Source organism: Ornithodoros turicata, chromosome 4 (genome assembly GCF_037126465.1).
Source record: "Ornithodoros turicata isolate Travis chromosome 4, ASM3712646v1, whole genome shotgun sequence".
In the NCBI taxonomy this organism is placed as follows: domain Eukaryota; kingdom Metazoa; phylum Arthropoda; class Arachnida; order Ixodida; family Argasidae; genus Ornithodoros; species Ornithodoros turicata.
In genome coordinates this window covers 16657842-16678004 of record NC_088204.1, presented here as the reverse complement: position 1 = coordinate 16678004, position 20163 = coordinate 16657842, and the positions used below count along the sequence as shown (strand labels likewise).

General features: G+C 45.8%; 2 protein-coding genes across 3 annotated transcripts in view; one reads left to right on the top strand and one right to left on the bottom strand.

Moving 5' to 3' along the window:
* The window catches only part of LOC135391202 (uncharacterized), a 95420-nt gene extending 78018 nt beyond the window's left edge, over window positions 1-17402 (top strand). Inside the window, exons 3-4 of the mRNA XM_064621356.1 lie at window positions 14078-14282; window positions 16570-17402. Coding sequence (XP_064477426.1) covers window positions 14078-14282; window positions 16570-16847 — 483 coding nt within the window. The 3' untranslated portion in view covers window positions 16848-17402. The remainder of the gene's footprint in view (window positions 1-14077; window positions 14283-16569) is intronic.
* Window positions 1-20163, bottom strand: part of LOC135391201 (TBC1 domain family member 2B-like) — a 123305-nt gene that overhangs the window by 81809 nt on the left and 21333 nt on the right. The window contains exon 18 of one of the 2 annotated variants that reach the window (XM_064621354.1): window positions 8324-8656. The exons of the other annotated variant lie outside the window; for it this stretch is intronic. Coding sequence (XP_064477424.1) covers window positions 8645-8656 — 12 coding nt within the window. The 3' untranslated portion in view covers window positions 8324-8644. Of the gene's footprint in view, window positions 1-8323; window positions 8657-20163 lie in introns of those variants that run through there. 2 annotated transcript variants of the gene reach the window in all.

Genomic DNA, 20163 nt, shown 5'->3' with positions numbered 1-20163 from the left:
CATTGGCCTGGTTATTGCTTCCTCAATTTCTGCAATACTTTGTACTTCAGCTTACCTTAGTATTTTTCTACGAGCGGTGGATGTCCCACGGGAAGCGCTTGTTTCTAAAGTTGATTATCATCATCATTCTACGCGTTTTCATAGGAGCTGTTGCTGTCGTCTGCTACGGTATAGTCGTGCGTCCGCTTCCGCGTTCAAATTTCAAATTTACATTGTCCAATCATGATACAGATCTCGCGGGCCGATGAGTAGCGCCCCGAGCAGATTATGCGGACGGGCTCCTCATAGGGGTTGTCGATTATGCCATGGTCGTTATAATTTAGTAGGTCGTGGTTGAGTGCACATGACCACCTGATCGCGTCGCACGTCACGCGTTTTCGTGTAACATGGTCTGTCTTTCTTCCATAGTTTCTTCCAGCGTCGTTCGGATACCGGGTATTGACACGTGCGACATCCTCACAGAATATTCCAATGAAAAAAAAAAAAAAAGACTGCGCACTGCATGGGCAGAAGCGCGGTGCTGGAATATAGGGAGTGGCGTTCTGCACACTTAGCAGACGACACCGTCTTTTCCTGTCGTCTGTTACCGAATATCTTGATGTTCCGCACACTTAGCCGGCGTCCACAGGGGGCAACTTTTCGCAGCAACTCGAAGCAACTCAAACCAACGTCTTTCGAGCAATTTCGAGTCCGCGTTCACACGTAGCAACTCCCCCCCCCCCCCCCCCAGTAGCTCCACCCACAAGCAATCTTATGGCGACCGGATAATGTGGGTTCGAATCGAACTGGTGGAATCTTTTCTTTAGCTGCTGTTTATCAGGTTTCAGTCAGTTTTATCGTGCGAATAGATCATTATTACCTTCCAGAAATGGCAACTGATATGTTTTCGTGACGTTAGTAAAAAAAAAAGAAAAAAGGAAAATGTATTTCTCAGCTGCACCTGCAGGATTTGAACCCATGAATTCACGAACGAAATCCACAACGCCATCGGGAGTCACGTGGCAATGCTCCCCTGGCCGGTGCGCGAGCGACTTCTCAAGTTCTCGGTCAGGGAGCGATTCGCAGCAACACTGAGCAACTCGGGTTGCTGGAGGTTACCGACTGTCAGCAACTTCAAAGTTGCTTATAGTTGCTGGAAAAAGTTGCCCCATGTGAACGCTGCCTTAGCAGCGCACGAAAAGACAGGACGTTGAACGTTCGTGATTACGTTGCAGCAGAAAGCTATGACGGTGTCGCTTATGATGCAGATGATGATAATCAACTGTGATATGGGTTGATTATTATTATAGCCTCGCGACGTAGATCACCGTATTACTTATTTTTTGAACGCCGCTATGAACCTCCGCCCCCCAAAACCTGGAAATTCCACCCGTGGCACGCTGACATCTCCATCGATAAACGAGGCTACAATATCTTCGCGTCTTTTCCACGGTCAAAACCATACAGATGTCGTGTAGCCTAATACATGCCCCGCAGCCCAAAGCGGCATGATGGATCGCTCTTCCTCTCCAATGTCGCTGCTCAGCTACAGCAGGTGGCGTTGACGACATGTCGTTTTGAGCCGCGGGCGACATGACGTGCATTTCCGACGGCTTTAATCAACCGCAGGTGGCGCCACTCTGCGTGTTATCCTCGACCCCCACTTCGATTCAGGCCCGTTCTGTTCTCTTACAAAAACATCGGCGTGCTACAAAGCGGTTTCCGTTGTAAAAGGTCGACGAACAATAAGAAATACCGGTGCGGGATCCGTTTTATGCCTGTTTCCCACTCCGCGATGTCGAAATCCGTCTGCTCGTCTTGTGAGTAACTGATGCTGCGTATATATTTTTGGCATTAAAATAAAAACAAACTCTTCTGAATCATAACAACGATCACAATTACTTATTGGGAAGGAGCTGTAGTGTCTCTCGAAACAACAGAAACGTAACTTTTAATGACTGCATTCCAGATCGACCGAGTGATGGTGGCACACGATTAATTATTGTCTTTGGCTTTGGAATTCTTTACCGCTACAGCTAAAGAGCAGCATTTGCTTTTTGAGGAAGTTATCGGTATATGTACTGACTACATATCGCCTATTTGAATTGTCTCTATACATGTATCTGCGTATGTTAGCATTTTCTCACATTCTATGCCGTGGAAGTCTTCTACTATCAAGCGCTATTGACCCCGTATACCACTGATTCCTTTTTTTACCTTCCCACGTACGTATCTCGCGATAAATAAAGGAAATTTAAAAACTAAAATAACTGCATCGGTCAGCTGAAAATCTTAAACCACGGTTAAATGTCACCACACACAAGGAAACATAAAATGCGAAAGAAACAGCCATAAATACACGTAGCAACAGAGGTGACCTCCTGCATTTGACGTCCCAGCGAATTTCGTTAGCTTCGTTCGATATAACGCTGCCTGCGTATACCGAATAAATCAAAATGATGCGCGGACAAAAAAAAAAAAGCTTTCGGCGCCTTTTAAAGTGAAGCCCTTCGGCTCAGGAGACGTAACTTCACAACAGCCCGTGGGCAACATCCCTGCATCGGCCCAAGCTGTCATGCGTAACTCCCAAAGCACAATGCGCAACCTTTCAAGAGCGCGCTCCCAAATTTGCCCCAAAGTGCAAAAGTTACTAAACGCGAGGCACGGCGAGGACATCACGGCTGCGCCGGCAAAGGCAGCACAAAATGGTACGAAAAAAAAGCGGGGGGGGGGGGGGGGGACGCACAAAACGGTATCGTTCAACGTAGGCACGGCGCGCCATTGACGCTCCAGATTGCGCAAATGGAGTCGCGAAAAACACGGGGAGAGATGAGGGTAAGCTGATCTGGTACGAGGCTATTGCGCTTTTGGTTGATTGTGCCCGGTGGACAAAGAGGAATTAGATCCCGTCCGGCAAATAAAGGGCAGTGTTTTGCCACCGCAATGCCCAGCGCCTTGTGTGTTCGTAGCTCCTATATTAAATGCGATATAGTGCAAGCGTGCGATAATAATATACCGTATTTTCCGGTGTATAACGCGCGCATTATACAGTAAAAAAGTGCTCTGAAGAGGTCCTGCGCGTCATCTAAAGATGTGGGTCGTACACGGAATTATTTTCCTCCAGAGTTCCTTTTCTGGTCGGTGTCGTACCAATTCTAGCCTCTTCCAGGGTGTGCTGTGAGTTTCTCCCAAATCTCTTAGGGTCAGTTGACAAAGCCGGCGAAAGGGCGCTGAACTTCGTAAAAAAATAATGATGCTGTTTCAAGGTACTGTAAAGCAGCACCGATCAAATGTCATTTAGTGTGGCTATTCGATAGTCCAAGCCACCAGGACAAAAACTGCGAAAGTTTCATTCCAATCGACGGTGCAATTAATTAGAAAATTACAATTAAAGATTACGGGGAACACTGTACTAGGTATTCAAAATGAATCCGTACTCCTGACACATACGGCGGCAATCACACTGCATGCGTATAACACTGGGCCCGACATAACAATCCACCATAAAATCCGCCCCTGCAATCCACACAACGATCCACATCTGAGCATAAACGGATAAGCGAACTGAAATGAAATGCTGAGCCGTTGAACAAAAAATGTGTCAGACGTTCAAGAAGCCAGACAGCGTCGGGACTTCTTTGTTCACAGAGGTTCACAGAGAGTTTGTTCGTTCGAAAGAGGCCGCGAACAGAAGGAGCGCGCAGGCGCAGCAGAGAAGTAGGGACAGCTTCCATCGAACAGCGGCCAGCGCTGGGTTACTTCGCAAAAACAGGGGTTAACAGGTTCAACTGTTAACAGGGGTTTCAGAATGCATAGGTAAACAGGAAAACTAATAATATGGTTACTAAAATAACGAAGTTTCGATGTAATAGTGTGTAATACCAATTTTCAGTGCTGCCCGCTGTACAGGGGGTTGTTTGACACCAGGCGTCGCACCCCTCCACTACGCCGCATCTTTCATGTCAAATTAAAAATATTTATAGCGCGTTGTCGGTCGTATGGTTCCGCATATGGTATTTAGAAGCAACAAAGTCTGTAGTCACATCACCGGCATATCATGCTTGTCTACTGCTTTACAGTACCTTTAAGGATGCTATTGAGCAGTCAATAATCCTGAATTCATTTCAGAATGCTGGCGTGATTGAGGAGGGACGTGAAACTAAATATGTTTCAAACAGAGCATATGCATATATTATACACCGCCTTGTTTTATTGTGTATAGTGGTGGCAGTACGGAAGCTTGTAGCAACATCGCGGTGCGCGTTATACATGGAACTTTTTTTTTAATTTAGCCCATTTTTAGGGGTGCGCGTTACACACCGGAAAAGGCGGTACGTATAACACATGAAGGTGTGGCAACAGAGTATAGAAAGATGGAACCGTGACTTATACAAGTCTGAGAGACAAATATTTCGGGCTTCACTGAACAGCATCAATAGGAAGCCCTTGTCCCACCCTGTGCAACACCGTCAGGGTCTTCAATCATTTATGACGTTCCTGACAAGCGCCGGCTTGTTTCAGACGCTTTAGACGTAGGTGATGTCTACTATTGCATTTTTGAGGTTGCGATAGCGTGATTAATTGTGATCCTCGAAGCTCTATTTTCTTTTGTTTTTTTTTCTTTTTTTTTGACTGCGTCGATACCTGGGGGAACATTTCGGGAGGGCGTCGCAAAATTGTCACTACCCCGTTAATGTTATTGGCCTTTTCGTTTTCTCCTTCCCTTCGTAATCGGAACAACGTTTCGCCGATATTTCTTTCTTTCTTCCCCGGTCAAAGAAGCGTGTGCTGTGATGCGGTACTACACAAAAGAACGTCACTCGATCCACCATAAGGCTTTGAACAATGGCGGCCAAAAGCACTGCCATAAACTGCTTGAAAATCTTTCTTTTTGTTGCAGCTTTTGTGCGTTTGTATAAACTCACGCGAAGCTTTTGATAAACTACGTTAGGCGGATAATTATTTTCCGTTCCCAACGCATCGCCGCCATTTATAAGCGTTGCGATACGCATTGTTGGCGGTGAACCGCTTTTGTATCCGCGGTTTCCCATTCAGCCTGGGCAAACCGTTGATGGCGACTCTATCCTCAAACCCATAATGCTCGGGTCGAGGTCCTTTTGTTTCAGGGGGATTCTCTGGAAAGGGAAACACGACAGTGTTTTTTTTTTTTCATTCCTTTTTCTTTTTACTTCACTTTCCTAATGCTTTGCTGTATTTTTTACGCCAGTTAAAAAGCACGCATGCGCGCCTTGTCGCTTTAAAATATTCGTTAATACATTGCGGCCTGCATTTCGACTGGGCGCCACTATACAGAGTTCTCTCCGAATGCTTTTTTTTTTTTTTTTGCAGCGTATACGTATTTTGCTGTCGTATATATACGTACAGTGTCACTCTTGCCACTGTATCTGCCAACTCCTCAGTTTGCAGTTACAGTATTCCCAGCAACCTAGTACGTCAGTGTTACACCAGAACGCGTTTGAGAAGCAGCGTAACTCTGGGTGTATCCAACTTCGACGGCGGAGGAAGACAAAACAGGCGTAAAGCGAATTATATACACTATCCACCCGAAACCATAATACGCATGTAGTCTTTGCTTGTGTTATACTCATGTCACACGTACAGAAAAAAATGACATCAGCGTGTACTGCAATGTCAGTCGGGTCCGGAGTGCCATTTTTTACGATAGCCGTGCTACACACGTCAGATTGGAATGACATTAAACGCGATGATGTCGATGCGGGTTTCCCACTAGCCGCGTAAGAGACGCGATACTTGAAGAGCGTAAACGCGTTCGGAGAGATTTAAAAAATGCCCATAATATACCACAAAATGAGAACATTTGCTTTATTTCATAATCGATGGTCTGTATACTATATGTAGGAAAACTGTTGTCATCTTGCCTGTCAGGTGGCAAGTCCATACGCCAAAAGCAAATATGTAAAGAACCAATCGTTAACAACGCCAGGCATTTTGCCACAAATAATGCTCGTTTTCGTGTAATTTATGGGGGGGGGGGGGAGTGTGGCAGAGTGGCTTTATGGAAGCTTTAAATTGCTCTTGCGCTCAAACAATGGGACGATCGGACGAGCAAACAATGGGAGCGAGGGTATTCGCATTTCATGGGCAAATGAGTTGCAGTGATCTCATTACGCGGAAAATGTCATTCAGACGAATGCCATTACAGATCTCCGTATAGCACGGCACGAATGACAGTATAAGGCTTAACTCATTACGCACTTAATGTCACTTCTCACGTCCGTACGCGTCACGTGGACAGCAGAAACGCCACCTATAGATTGCGCTCGCCGCAATTTTTCGAATCCAGCACTGTGAGCAATCCATTTATTGTTCGCGGCCGCACTTCGCATTTCACCTCTTGAAGCGATACGTCCGTGTACCGAAAGCAACACGGGTGTAAAAAAACGGGAAGCAAATCCAAAGGTGGAACATTTTTTTGTGAAACCACTTCGAAAACATTCGTCCACGTCTCGGACGTAAGACCTGAACGCACACAGTCACACACACACACACAAAAAGAAGAAAGTGATAGAAATAGAAGAAGGAGAACAAAAAAAAAAAAAAAAAACTCGGTAGAAACCTTTCTAAATTCATGCGGAGGAGGGCCGTCAACCCAGGGGGCGACACGCTGCCGTTGATCTATATTTCATAAATGGATGTGCGCGCGAAAATACATCTAGCTGCAGAAAGGCAGATGCATCACTCTGTAAATGGGCCCGCAGTCCGCGCAGACAAGGGGCTTGACACAAGATGGATGGCTTCTGGTCACTGGAGAGATAGCTCTCCGGCACGACGGAAGGATAACGGCATCGTACCCTCCTCTTCTTTTTTTCTTGCTTTCATTCCATTTCATCGACTTGGCCTGAGCGGTATATACACTCTTGTTCTCAGCACGGTCGGATGATACAAGTGCAGTATCTATGATGGCTTTGCGTAGGTGGCGTGTACGGGTATATACGATGGTTTTCGTGAAAAAGGGGATCGAGAAGTCGATGATGGCGTAAGAGCTTGCTTGTTCCGTTTTCTCCCGAGCGCGTATAGGATGTGATTCCTTGGCTGTATTGCCAGTTCTGTTTTTGTTTGCCGTGATTGTGTGCGACCGGTTGCATACTGTGCGCGGAGAGAAACTTGGGAAGGATTGAGATAGGACCATTATAACACTACGTACTGGTATGGGGTATCTCGGTTGTCCGACGTGTCTCGGAAGGTTGTATAGCGCCTGTCAACACGATCGCTGTAATCTCGAGACGATGGTAATGCTTTCTTAGGCCTGCGGATGAGTGGACGAACAACAACTGGAAATAAGAGTGCGGACGAAAGAAGGACTACGTAATTCCTTCCTCCACTGTCCGGTGTTCCCTCTCGGAGCCGCGCGTTATAGTCGAGCTGGAGCTACGTTTAACGCTTTGAACTGTATCGCAAACATCTTCTATTCAGCTCTTGAAGGAGTAAGGAGTGAAATTTAACTTGGTTCGAAACCAGCTGTTTCATCCCAGTCTTGGGTTACACGTAGCTTGTGACTGTAACTAGTTACTTCTTCAAAAGTCAATTTTAGCTAGTTACCGTTTCTGGTTAAAGTATATGTAAATTGTAACTAACAAAGTCACTTAGGTATTGTAATAAAGGTAACTGTAAAGTATGTTACTTTAACGCGGTAACTGCAGCTGTAACTAGGTAATCTCAAAAACAGTAACAAACTGTAACAGTAACACAGTTACTATTTTTGAAGGCTAACTTTAGTTAGTTTAGTTACTATTTTAGTAACTAACCCATGACTGTTTCATCCATTAGGAACCATCGTGTACAATGTGTTGTCACTGCACAACCATATTTATAAGAACGCCCTGAGAAAGCAGCCACACCGGTACCGTACGGCCCGATCTCCTCTTGTGACGTCAGCAGACGTGCGAGCAGCCGCAAGCTCTCACTGGCCACCGACAATTCGTCCGCTGCTGCTGCTGCTACTAGACTTCGCTTCAGCTTGGCTTCAGTCGCGTCTGCTACGACACGAATCTCCTGATTGACCCGCCCATCGGGATCGCGAACGTCGCGATGTGACGTCGACTTCCCCCGTTCACATATACCCTCGTTGCAGGACTGGAGGATTTCTACGGGGAGCGCAGATCAGAGCCATCCCCCCCCCTCTCTCTCTCTCTCTCTCCCTCCCTCCCTCCCTCGCGCGCTACTCGTCAGCTGTGCTCGTGATTGCTTCGTCGTTCGTCTTCGAAAAAGCTCATGTTATTTGTTGCAGCTCGCAGCCAAGAACGCAAAAAAAGAGAGTGAAAGAGAAAAGGAAACAAAGAACCAGAATAAATTAAAGAAAACGAAGCGACATCATTTTTTTTATTCCATGATCGCGCCGCGAAGCAACTGTGGTATGAGTAGCGTACAGACGTGGGTAGATGGAGAGACGAAAGCAGGAAAGTGTTGGGGCACAGGGGGTTAGTATGCGTCCTGGACAGACTTCAAGGGGAACTGTGCCGACATTTGTCTGGAAAACCCAGGGAAAACCTCAGACAACACAGCAGGCGGTAGGATTCGAACCCACCACCTCCCAGTCTCCAGCACGACCTTTTCTACCACCAGCGAGAGGACGTTTTCACCCGCTCGACCATGCCGCTGGTAGAAGCGGCATTTTACTGCTCCTTTAAAAGCATTCCTGAAACAGAAGCACGACAGCAGATATAGCTTCACGCCTCAACGGGTTTTTCACCACACCGCTTCACAGGACTCCGCCACGGCAAACCAGCGCAACGTTCCGCCATCCATCGAGGACTAACAACATTCCTCGACTTAGCGCCGAGACATTTATCACTTCCATCACTACATCTACGCTTTGCAGAATGAACGCACGCCATTCTCCGACGCATGTGGCCCAGATTGCCCAGCACAATTCCTTTCCATTTTGAAGATAGATTCCCCTAATCTCCCGCTCCACCACATGTTATAGGCACGCCATACGGCCCACAAACTCCTCATCCCATTTTATATCTGCCTTTAAACATTTCCTCCTGCCTTCTAAGGAGGCTTCACCGAACAAGGAGCTCAGCCATTCTAAATGACCGCCGGACGGCAGCAATAACTGCGCGTGGAGGGTTTAGAGTCGAGTTGTTGATGGCCGGAACGAGAGCTCTATTCTGGCTGAATGTCGGCTTTGAGAGGACAGCGTTATACTACATGGTACTGGTTATACTACTCTGGTTCATTTCTGACTGTAAACCAGTTGTGTAGGGTCCGTTTCGGGTGTGATGACCAACTTTCCACGGTTTCATGAATCGGGTGTACGTGTTGGTTGCGATCGAAGTATAGACACCTGAGTTCTGGGTTTTGTGTGTGTGTGTTTATCCGGGGAAAATCGCCTTTTTTTCATGAGCTATAAAATCGGGCAAAATAAAGTGGAAAATGAAAATTAAATGAGGCGTTTCTTGCATTTCACAGAGCTGCTCAGCAACTGTATTGAACGCGTAGTGTTTAGCGTTCTCCGGTACCCTCACTAGTGGCTCAATTTGCACTTTGGCAATTCCGTTTCCGTGGTGTTTCGGGTTTTACCCTAATTGACGAGGATAGAAATCGCGTCGCGGAGGGGGTTTCAAACAAATTTCACTGAAATTGACCCTAAAACGCCAGGCTCCAAGTATACGTAACACATTCGCCATATTTCAACAGTTCAAACCGCGTCTTCCCATGCTTGTAAAAGAGCCTGATGGGGTGACAAAGTGAAAACCTAACGCGCATAATTCTTGACGCAAACATCTTCACACGCGGTGCTATCAACAATATCTAAGTTGCATCTCACTGGCCTGTATACATTCTCGATGAAAGCCGACCTAACGTCGCGCTAATGACATGATAAGGCTTTCACTGGGCGACGTTGAGGCAAGACACTGCTTCCCTCTTTCCATCAAGCACACCGAGCGTTCGAGAGCGTTTCTGTTGCTCTTAATGCCGAATGTATTCCATAAATGGGGGAAACGAAGTCAGACAAATCGTGCGTCAGTCCGTCCGAGGCGTCTCCTGTGAAGCGTGCTTTCACTGCAATGGCGCAATGTATGCAGGAGAAGCAGCCTTTCTGATCAATATGTCCCCTCGGCTCTCTTAGCGAGCGGATGTAATTGCTGTTGTGATGGAATTCGATGAGAGTGAAGCGTACCCTTCGGATTTATATCATCATGGCGGGAAGGCAGTAATGCATTGCAATTCAAAATCAAGAACGTCCGGAAGTCGCGCGCGGAAGACTGGGAAGACTAAGTGCAGGAGCATAGACCTGTGCGGAGTACGTCACTTAGCTGAGATATCACGTGACCATTCTTTACGCCAGCAGCTCAGGTAACCCTAAAGCGCAACGCACACGGCATCATACGACTACCAATACGTTCCGTTGGCGGTAATAGACCTCTCACTGTTTACAAAACAGACGACTTAGAATGGAGAACAGCGACACTAATAACTTAGTAGACTTGAACTACTGAATAACAAAATTAACGAGTAGTAAGAAATTAATGTTAATTAATATCAGAGAGACAACAAATCTGTTATGCAGCTTTCGGGTGCGGCATTCTGTTGATTAGGTAAATGCTAGCCTTGCGCTATGTGAATAATAGATTGAGATTGAGGTTCCGAACCTATTCTGTATCAAACGCGTAGTCAAGTCACAATGATTATGTTTGTGCAAAGTAAAAGGTTTTCCTTACTCAGAGAAGAGGTACCCGCAGTAGTAATATTTACACAAGTGAACGGTACAAATCATGCAAATCTCTGCCTTATTAGGCGGAAAACCAGACACGCATCTCCATCAACGAAAGCGAGCGAGGTCCCCGCACCCCGAAGTCTGAGGGGCGGCTGCAACGTTTCCCACCCGCTTTCGACGCCCCCTATTACATTAACAATGACGCAGCCATTCAGACTACTCTTACCAGGGATAATACGAGTTTGTATAATAATACGTATATCAATGGGCGCTACTCTCTTTTTTATTTTTTTATTTGCATATTAAGAAAAAAAAAGTATTTTAGTCTTTTTTAGGGTTAGACACACTGCCTGACGCAATGCACGAAAGTTTATTCAAATTTCGAGGACTATTCACAGTGCTGGGTGGGGTGGGGGTGAATTTCAGGGTAGGAAAAGTACAGTGGGAAGTAATTGCAATCTAGGCCGTATGGAAGTAGTAACTACATATTAATTTACTCCTTTTCTTTTTCGCATGCACTCTAGATCGCAGACCCTTCGTGCGGTACTTATTATTGGTCGCTCGTTTCTCTCGACACACCAAGGAGGATAAATGCCAGTCACCGCCCGATTTCACCAAAAACAGCTGCAGCATGAAACTTTAGCCCGCATGGTACTATTTGATTGTATCGATTGTACGCATCCTTTCGTGGCAGTAGAGGGACGAAATTCCGTCATTTCATTTCAAGTGACCCTCAGAGCTCACAAGCCGTAGCGTTTCTCCAGCACACGTCTATGAATAATGCACGAGGATTTGCCGTGAGGACCGCAATATGTATCTATCTGCAAACGAGAGGCCGTCTGCGCCAAACGAGGGGAGGGCTTATATTTGTCTATATACTGCACAGATATATGTGTGATCTCCGAAAAGATGGGTCGAGTCGAGTGCGAGTCAAGGACAGCAGAGGTAATCGCTCTCGTACGAGCCTAGCGGGCATCGCTATATCGCGTGTTTCAGACACGAGAGTAGTCCAGAAGAAGAAGAAGAAAAAAAGTCATATTTGTATCATAGGAGCCACGCTGTTTTCTCTAAGGGAATCATAATTCCTCGACTCTGAGGGAAACTTGCGCAAGAGACAAAGACAAACCGGACGGGACGACACGGGACTCAACTTTGGGACTTTGTCTCTTGTGCAAAAACAACAACAACAACTATTTGAGCGATGATGAGTGGAGATTTCCTTGCCAGGGTCGATACTCTTGTGCAAGTTTCCCTCAGACTCAAGGAATTATGCTTCCCTCATCGAATCTACATCGGCTCGCTTGTACCCTTCTTCTATATGTTCTTCGCTGTTTTCTCGCTAGCGTGCGCCCTTAAAACATAACTTCACCACATAACGCGCTGAAGGCCAGCCATACTGCATACATAATGATACTTATATCACTCCTGATTTTTGTGGAAAATGCAGGGCGTACGCCATTTGGTGCCGATTAACGTATCGGCACACGTGTCACAAAAGAGGACGTACGCCTCCCGTTTTCAACAAGTCAGGAAAGAGAACGGTGTCCCTCGGGACGATGGTTGAGCGTGTTATGTGATGAAGTTCTGCTTTGAGAGTGTAGACACAGAATTCCATAGGACGTACAAGTTCCTTTAGTTAGACAACGAGGAGGCGAAGAGATATCCCGAAAGCTGCCGTAAACAGAACTTCACCGCATGACACGTTCTTTGCCAACCATCATCCCGAACCGAGAGGCGGTGTACGCCCCTTTTGTGACACTCGTGCAATAATGATAGATGCCGAAGCATTCGCTCATTGGTGGTTACTCCAAGGTCGTGCTGTACAGTGTACACTAGAAGGCTAGGTGGTGGGTTCGCGTCCTATACTACCGGCTGCGCTGTCTGTGTTTTTCCTCGCGTTTTCGTGGCAGACCTTCCAGTCGGTACGGTTTCCTCCGAAGTATGCCCAGGACGCACACTAACCCCTTCGTCTCCCACTCCTTCCAGCTATCCCCTCTCCATCTGTCCACGTTCGTACACCGCTTATAGCCATAGCTGCTTCGCGGCATTGACGCGGAATAAAAAAAAGAAAAAGGAAGGAACTCATGACATGACTGACGAACAGCGCATCTCAATTTCTTCGTCTCCTCTAAATAACCGTAAGCGTAAAGAGAGCGTCTCATGGTGAACCTTGCGTCATGTACCTTGAAGGCTTAGCGAGTCCTTACCGGTGGCCATTCAGCCTCACGAGGGAGCCATTCGCGCTCGGAGGCTTGTGATGCTTAGGGGGTTTTACAAGTAGCACGCCTGCCTAATTACCGATAATGGCCTAGGCAGCTGCGGTGTTCGTGGCAGCTAACTCATCTAGCTCTGGCACGCTGGTAGCGAGCAACACCTGAGTGGTTTACAACAACCACACTGCAGTGGAGGCGGCTATATAAGCCGGTCTAGCGCGCGCGCGGCCCAGTTCACAAGAATTAGGGGCGACGTAAGCCCAAACGAGGACAGTAAATTCGGTTGGCGATCTTCGAAACCTTCGAAAGACCAAAGCAAAAGGCTGAAACACGAGGAAATGACTGCGCCTTTTCCGTTGTTCAGTGGGTCTTTGGACATCAAAGGACAGCATATCAGCGATCATAATCATACGTCCGGGATGAGCAGAGATGCAGCACGGTGATTCTCAAGTTATACTGTATGACGGAACATGTGACCTGCCAGCGCGATTTCGAGGAGCTTATTACGGCTCGAGTACAAGCAAGGGACACACGCGCCTGCGTCAGGTGACTATTAAAGTTGCGGAAACACGTAACAAGCTTCGCGGAACTCCGATTAAAAGCCACTGGGCTGGGGTAACCGAAGTCGTATGTAACAGCGCAAAGAAGAAGAGGCGCTAATACACAGGAAGACTGAGATTGAGGGAAAACTACTTGACGAAACACAGCGCCTGTTGCCAAGTGTTGGCCGCAACACTGCCACGTACGGGTATCCTTATCTTGCTAGAAAATGGCTTCATCGTTTACCACCTTATGCTCAGTTTTCTTTCGGCTATTTCTATTTGTTTGTTTGTAAGGAAAAAACTGTCTGGAACTGTTTAGACAACTTCCCTGTGCGCCACAGGCTGCACGAAGTGACATGCGAGCCGTGCTTTGGCAGCGCTCCGCTCGAGTCATCTTCGCGCTACACGAGACAGCGGATATCTCCGTATACTAGCGCACGCGAACAACAATGCTGACTTCTTGGCAGCATCCAAAGTAACTAGCCGCACATTATCGTTCAGCCACGAGCACACGCAACGCAAATGCTCGGAAAGCGAACGTCCAGTGAGAGATATGACAAAAAAATGGTTGTACCATGCGGTCTCTAAGGTAAATTTTAGACATTCATTCGCGGCATCTTTTTTTTTTCTTTTTTCAGGTGAGCGAAAAAGACACCAAGACTGTGCAGAAGCACGGACTGCCCTCGGTGTCTCACCACGAAGCCAGCTTGCAAGGCGACATTTTGGTGAACCGCAAGGCAGCCGTACGAAGGCAGCACGACAGCCACCGCGCGGACCTCCACCTCCAAGACCTCAGCCACGGCTTCGGAGGACATCACAGCGGACGCACGCACGGACACCACGGTATGCGCGTACAACATGATTGCGGTACAACAAACTCCGATATAACGAATTCTACAAGATGTTTCACGAAAAATGAGCCAAAGTTTTGAAATAGAATGGTTCATCGCACACCAAAAGGACGGACTGCATAGTGTTACCAGTATAGTGTGAGGATACTCAAACTATTTTTGTTTTGTAAATAATTAATTAATTAGTGAAACTAATTAGTCAGTTTTATAATTATAGGGATTAGAGCCAAAATGTCAACGAGAAAGTTGTAGCGGGCGATACTCGAAAACGAAACCCGTTGATTGCAACTTTGTACCTCTAACGGATCCTTTTTTTTTTTTTCCCGGTTCCAAAGACTAGCTTTCGGGTTTGCAAAAAAATCGATGCGGGACCTGTCGCAGACGCGCGAGAAGCGCCCGATCACAGCGCTCTCAAGCGTCCTGTTATTGAACGAAGATTAGTCACAGTTCTCAATGACATTTTGACATTCTGGCTTGACATTGACTCCTCGTGCGTCTGCAACAGATCCCGCGTCGATTTTTTGCAAACCCGAAAGTAAGTCTTTGTAGCCGAGAAAAAAAAGAAAAGGATCCGTTAGAGGCACAAAGTTGCAATCAACGGGTTTCGTTTTCGAGTATCGCCCGCTACAACTTTCTCATTTACATTTTGCCTCTAATTCTTGTAATTACAAACTAATTAATTTCACTAATTAATTAACTAATTAATTACAAAGCAAAAAATAGTTTTAGTATCCTCACACCACTGGTAACACTATGCAGTCCGTATTTTCGTGTGCGATGAACCATTCTATTTTTAGACTTTGGCTCATTTTTCGTGAAACACCCTGTATAGCTTTTTTAGGAGTACAACGAAGTTTTCCGCACAGTCGATTCAATTCCTGTTGAAAAGTATTCACCGTATCAAGATAGCCACACAAAAATGTATTCGATGTTCCTCCTCTTACTTTATTCTGCTCTTAGCTCGGATCGCTATTCACATGGCTTGCGCAACTATGTCTCCAGCGTTCTCCGGCATCGTAGCAGGTCTTGCGGTCAGGTTTCCCATCTTGGTCAGAGCGTTCCGATAGAAACCATTGTGTCCACTGACTGATAGGACATGTAGTCCGTAATGGTCTGATCAGGCGATGTCTTACTCGAAATTACAGGTACCCTCGAATACCACAGCAGTAGGAAGTTTGCGGCAGGCACGCGTCAATTTGCGGTATCAACGGAGATTGTCCATGACATCACATTCCGTGCCATTTCATTCCAATTTTTCGCGAGTACTTGTGGCGAATTCCATTCTTCCATCTGGAGCATCTTTCCTTGCTCCTCGGCGGTGAATGCATGTTTCGCTGGTCATTTCAGATAAGCTCTCTCCGCGACGGAGGGCTTCTCCTTGCTTTGTCAAGAAAGCTCGGATTCGACAGGAACTCAAACAAAAGTACTGTTGTCACGTCCTTGCCTCACAAGGAACCATTTCAAATATATCTGTTTAACGCACTGTTTATAATTCTGCAGATCACATGTGCATACACAAAGCCGTGCTTGTCTCGGGAGCACGCAGATTTTTTAGTAACATTTACAAAAAATAAAAAAAAAAGACAGAAATGAGAGACTGGCAAAGCTCGATAGACAGAGCGCATCGCCAAACGGGGAATTTCCCTGAGGAGGGGTAGACAGTTACCATGGGAACAGGTATGCCTTGCGTCTTCCCACGTCTTTTCCGCGATAATACGCAGCGCCCCCTTTTTTACCGCGTGATTTGAACACACTGCCAGGAACTGTCACGCAAAATATTTCCTTCCGGAAGCGCGCGTTCCGCGAGGAAGTTAGTTTGCAAAAGTGCGTGCAGTGGCGGCGACCTCTCCTAGCTCCTTCTCGTGCGTTGTGACGTCAGGTCATCCGAGCACTTTTAGTGGCTGTCGAGCACCGTCTGCTACAGCGTGGGATCAAGGCTACCGGTCGACTGCTCTGCAACAGACGCGGGACGCACTGCGCCAAATACTATTCCAGAAAGCCCGAATAAAAGAAGGTGCACGCCTCACTATTCGTCACGTGACATGACGTCGCAGGGGTGGAGCTTTTCTGACCCGCGAGATTCAAACGCTCTCTTGCGCACCAGGGTAGCGCGCTGCACTAGTACTTTTTTGTGTGAATATGTGCCCCAAGGCTTGTAATCCTAATTCCTAGTCCTCCTCACATACTTTCCTCCCTTCCATGCTCCTTTATGCTGCTCTTCCTACAGAAACGGGGGGAGTTGCGTAGCTCTGAACCTCTGCTGCATGACACTCTTTCAGAGAAACCGAGCCATGCCAAGACGACCAAGCACTCCGACAAGCACCCCCAGTATAGGACCCCAGTAACTCGCGCCGGACACCAAATTCACCGACCCGTCCCCATGTTCGACTTTTCGGAAGAGCAGCACCGTCCCGTCCACCTCCACACCAACAGCCGTGCCAGGGCAGCTCTCAGGGTTGCCAAGATGAGCAGGCGCGTGCACGGTGAAGGAAAGCCCCGCAAGTTCAAGAAGGCTTTCGAGAAGAAGTCACATTCCAAGCCCCACTACCTCTGGTAGGCAGTGTTTGACAATGGGCTCCTTCGACATTAACTGCGTTCATTTTTTATCTATTTATCATGCCAAAACATTAAGGTGTGACTTTTTTTTTTCTTTTGTAAACCATAGTTGAGGGGTACGGGCCAATCGTTGTTATCTGAATGAATGAGCTAGTACGTGTTGCTCTTTACATATACAAAAAAAGAAAGAAAAGAGGATGTTGAAAGAGGGGGAAACCATTAGCTGTTGATGTGATAGACAACATCTGCTATGTGCACTGTGTGGATGGGCATAAATCCCCTTTTTTAAGTGATTCGATGTTTAAATAGTGGAACTTGATAAAAAGATACCCCAATAGAAGTTCATGCACTTACAGTTTCAAACAACGTTGCGTACTCGGGGAAAGTATTTTAGGACACGAGCATGGTGATGTGTTCATACAAGGAGCTGTTTAGCGTGAGAATGCATTGTTCAATGAATGTTACACTATTACTGTTTGTTACGGCATCGTGCCAACCCCATAGTTAATCACATAGACCAAGCATTAGATAGGAAATTATTGCGTCCTTACCAAAAGACATCACTACCTGCATCACTATCTAGAGAAATGAAGCAAACAGATGGTATTGCTTAATACAGCCTTTAGATACATGGAAGAGCTAAAATGTTGCATATGTTCTGTTGGCATACAATGTCTCAAATGCTCAATAGACAATTCTTTGGGGTTTTGAAGAGATGAAGAACAAGGGCATGAAAGAAGATGCTGGAACAAATAAGTTTTGTGCTTTGATTTGTTCTATCCCAGCAACTTGAGGGAGCATTGAGTACCAAACTTTATGCCATCCGCAACTAACCGTTACATGTTTTATGCGAGGCCATGTCTCAACTGGAAGCCAGACAACTGCAAGGATTCACATTATTATGCACATGTTTCTTAGTGGTGGCTATGTGTTTTCTCTCTGCTTCTACTGAGTTGTGTTACAGGTTGAGTGTGTTCACCAATTTTGTTCGCGTACGTGCACGTAAGACTTTGTATTATAACCACACACCGATACAGCTTTCTAAACCTATTTCTTAGCCGTCCAATGTTGCATGCTGTTAGACTTTTTTCAATAAAACTGGTGAAAAAAAAAACTTGCCTAAGGCCACAATTATTCTGATTTTGCACTGCTTGAAACATCTCATCATGTCATAGGACAACGCTGCAAAAGAGAAGTGCAGAACCAACCCTCAACATAAAGATGAGAGGAAGCAGATGCTCCTACCAGGAAGCTCAAGAACATGCTAAGGTGTTATGTCTCCATCCCTCATTACCTGTGGGAGTTCCTGCTTTTTACATACAAAACAAAAATTGGTAATATGACAATACAGGGTGAATTTAAGAAATCATTAAACAACTCGATCGCACTGGAAAAATATAAGATGTGGCACATTCTGCCTACAATTTTGCAGGTAAGAAAAAAATTGTGGCTTTTGATTGAGATAGGTCCTTTCAAGTCTGTGGGGCAAAAGTTTTCTTGATTTTCAGTTTTGTTTCTACTTTTGAAAAAAAAAAAAAAACACAGAAAGCTTTAGAAGAATCGCTGTCAGTCTGCAAAGTATCATGTGGGATAGACCCCATCTGGTGGTTTTAAGACATGATTGAAATGTGTAATGATTGCCGAATTCACGTTGTATAATGGCAATACACAGGGTTCCCATTAGAGGATGTCACTGAATTTCTCAAAATACTCAACTTTATATACTCAACAAAATACAATAAATTTCTCAACTTCAGAAAATTATGAAACTACGTACTTGGAATATACACACGCAGACTATTGCCAGAGATTGAGGCCGTTTGCATTTGCGTCAATCATTAATTAAGCAAATTTGCATAATTAAACCCTAAAAATTACCAAGCAAAGGCAGCATTTTTCTTCCTGAATTTGGAAACCTATGGCCGTAACACACTATTCCAATCAAAATAACAGGATGTTTTTGCAAGACTTCGACAAAAATTTGACAGCCGAAAATCACTCGCTGATATTTACGTTCGCAGAACTGTTGGCTCCATCCAAATACCCTCTCTCCTGTGCAAGCAGAGTTGTGCCTAACTCGTTACAAGTAACGAGTTACTTGGTAACGGTTACTTTTTTTGGTAACGAAGTAACGATTCAGTTACTTTTTAAAAAATTGTAATAGTAACGGAATCAGTTACAAAAGTTGGTAACTGGTTACTCACGTTACTCGTTCCTTTTCTTGAGCACGGAGGAGTACATTTCGGCACTCCGTGTGGCGCAATGCGTGCAGATTTGACCTGCGTGACGAGTGACTCAAAGTATTACTGCAGTCCCTCACTGGATGTGTTGTTGTCCTTTCTCTTATTTCCGTAATCTCCGACCATCACTCCTTCCCAAGAATGGCCACTAATTGTGCTATGGCTAGAAAAAACGCATTTCGACTTCTAGCCTTTTCTGGTCTTTGCTAAGCTTCAGAGCGCTCTAAATTATGACGCAGCCCCTCGTCTGTTTTCGGGAACCGTTGGTGATCAGTGGCACGAAAACCAGTGTTTTTTCTTGTGTTTTCGTAATCTCCGATCCCCCCCACTTCGGAAACAAGGAAGAAGGTCCAGGCAAACTGATATAGATTCATGGTAATGGGCCGAGAGACACGGAACACGAAGGACGGACGACAAATTTCGAGTATCAGCGTCTTCTGAAGTGCAATTCCTCATTAATAAAGGGTTGAAGGCAAGTGACGGCATGTTTGTTGGCTCCTTTAACTATGCTGCGGTAACGTAAAAGTAACTCGTTACCTGTGAGTAACGAGAACTCGTTACTTTTGTAAGTTGGTAACGAGTAACATATTTAGTTACTTTTTTCTGAAGTAACGGGTAACGGTATTTAGTTCATTTTTTTCGGTAACGGGCACAAGTCTGTGTGCAAGAAGAAAACAAACCACGCCACAGTCACATCTTTCGCCTTTATCAACATGTCCATCGTCAGTCACCAGCCAGAGATAATGACGGGTTGCACGACACGGCCCTCGACCGGATTAAAACTGCGTTGCTCTTTCCCCTTCGTTGAGATAAAGGCAGAGCCAAGAGTTCCGCAAACGCAAATTTAGCCCAGCGAGTGATTTACGGCTGTCAAATTTTTGTAGAAATCTTGTGAAAAAACAAGTGATTTTGATTGGAATAGTGTGTTACGGTTACGGGCTTCCGAATTCAGGAAGAAAAATGCTGCCTTTGCTTGGCAATTTTTCAAGTTTAATTATGCAAATTAGCTTAACTGATGCATAGCACGAATGCAAATGGCCTCAATCTGTTGCAAAAGTCTGCATTAGTGTATTCCAA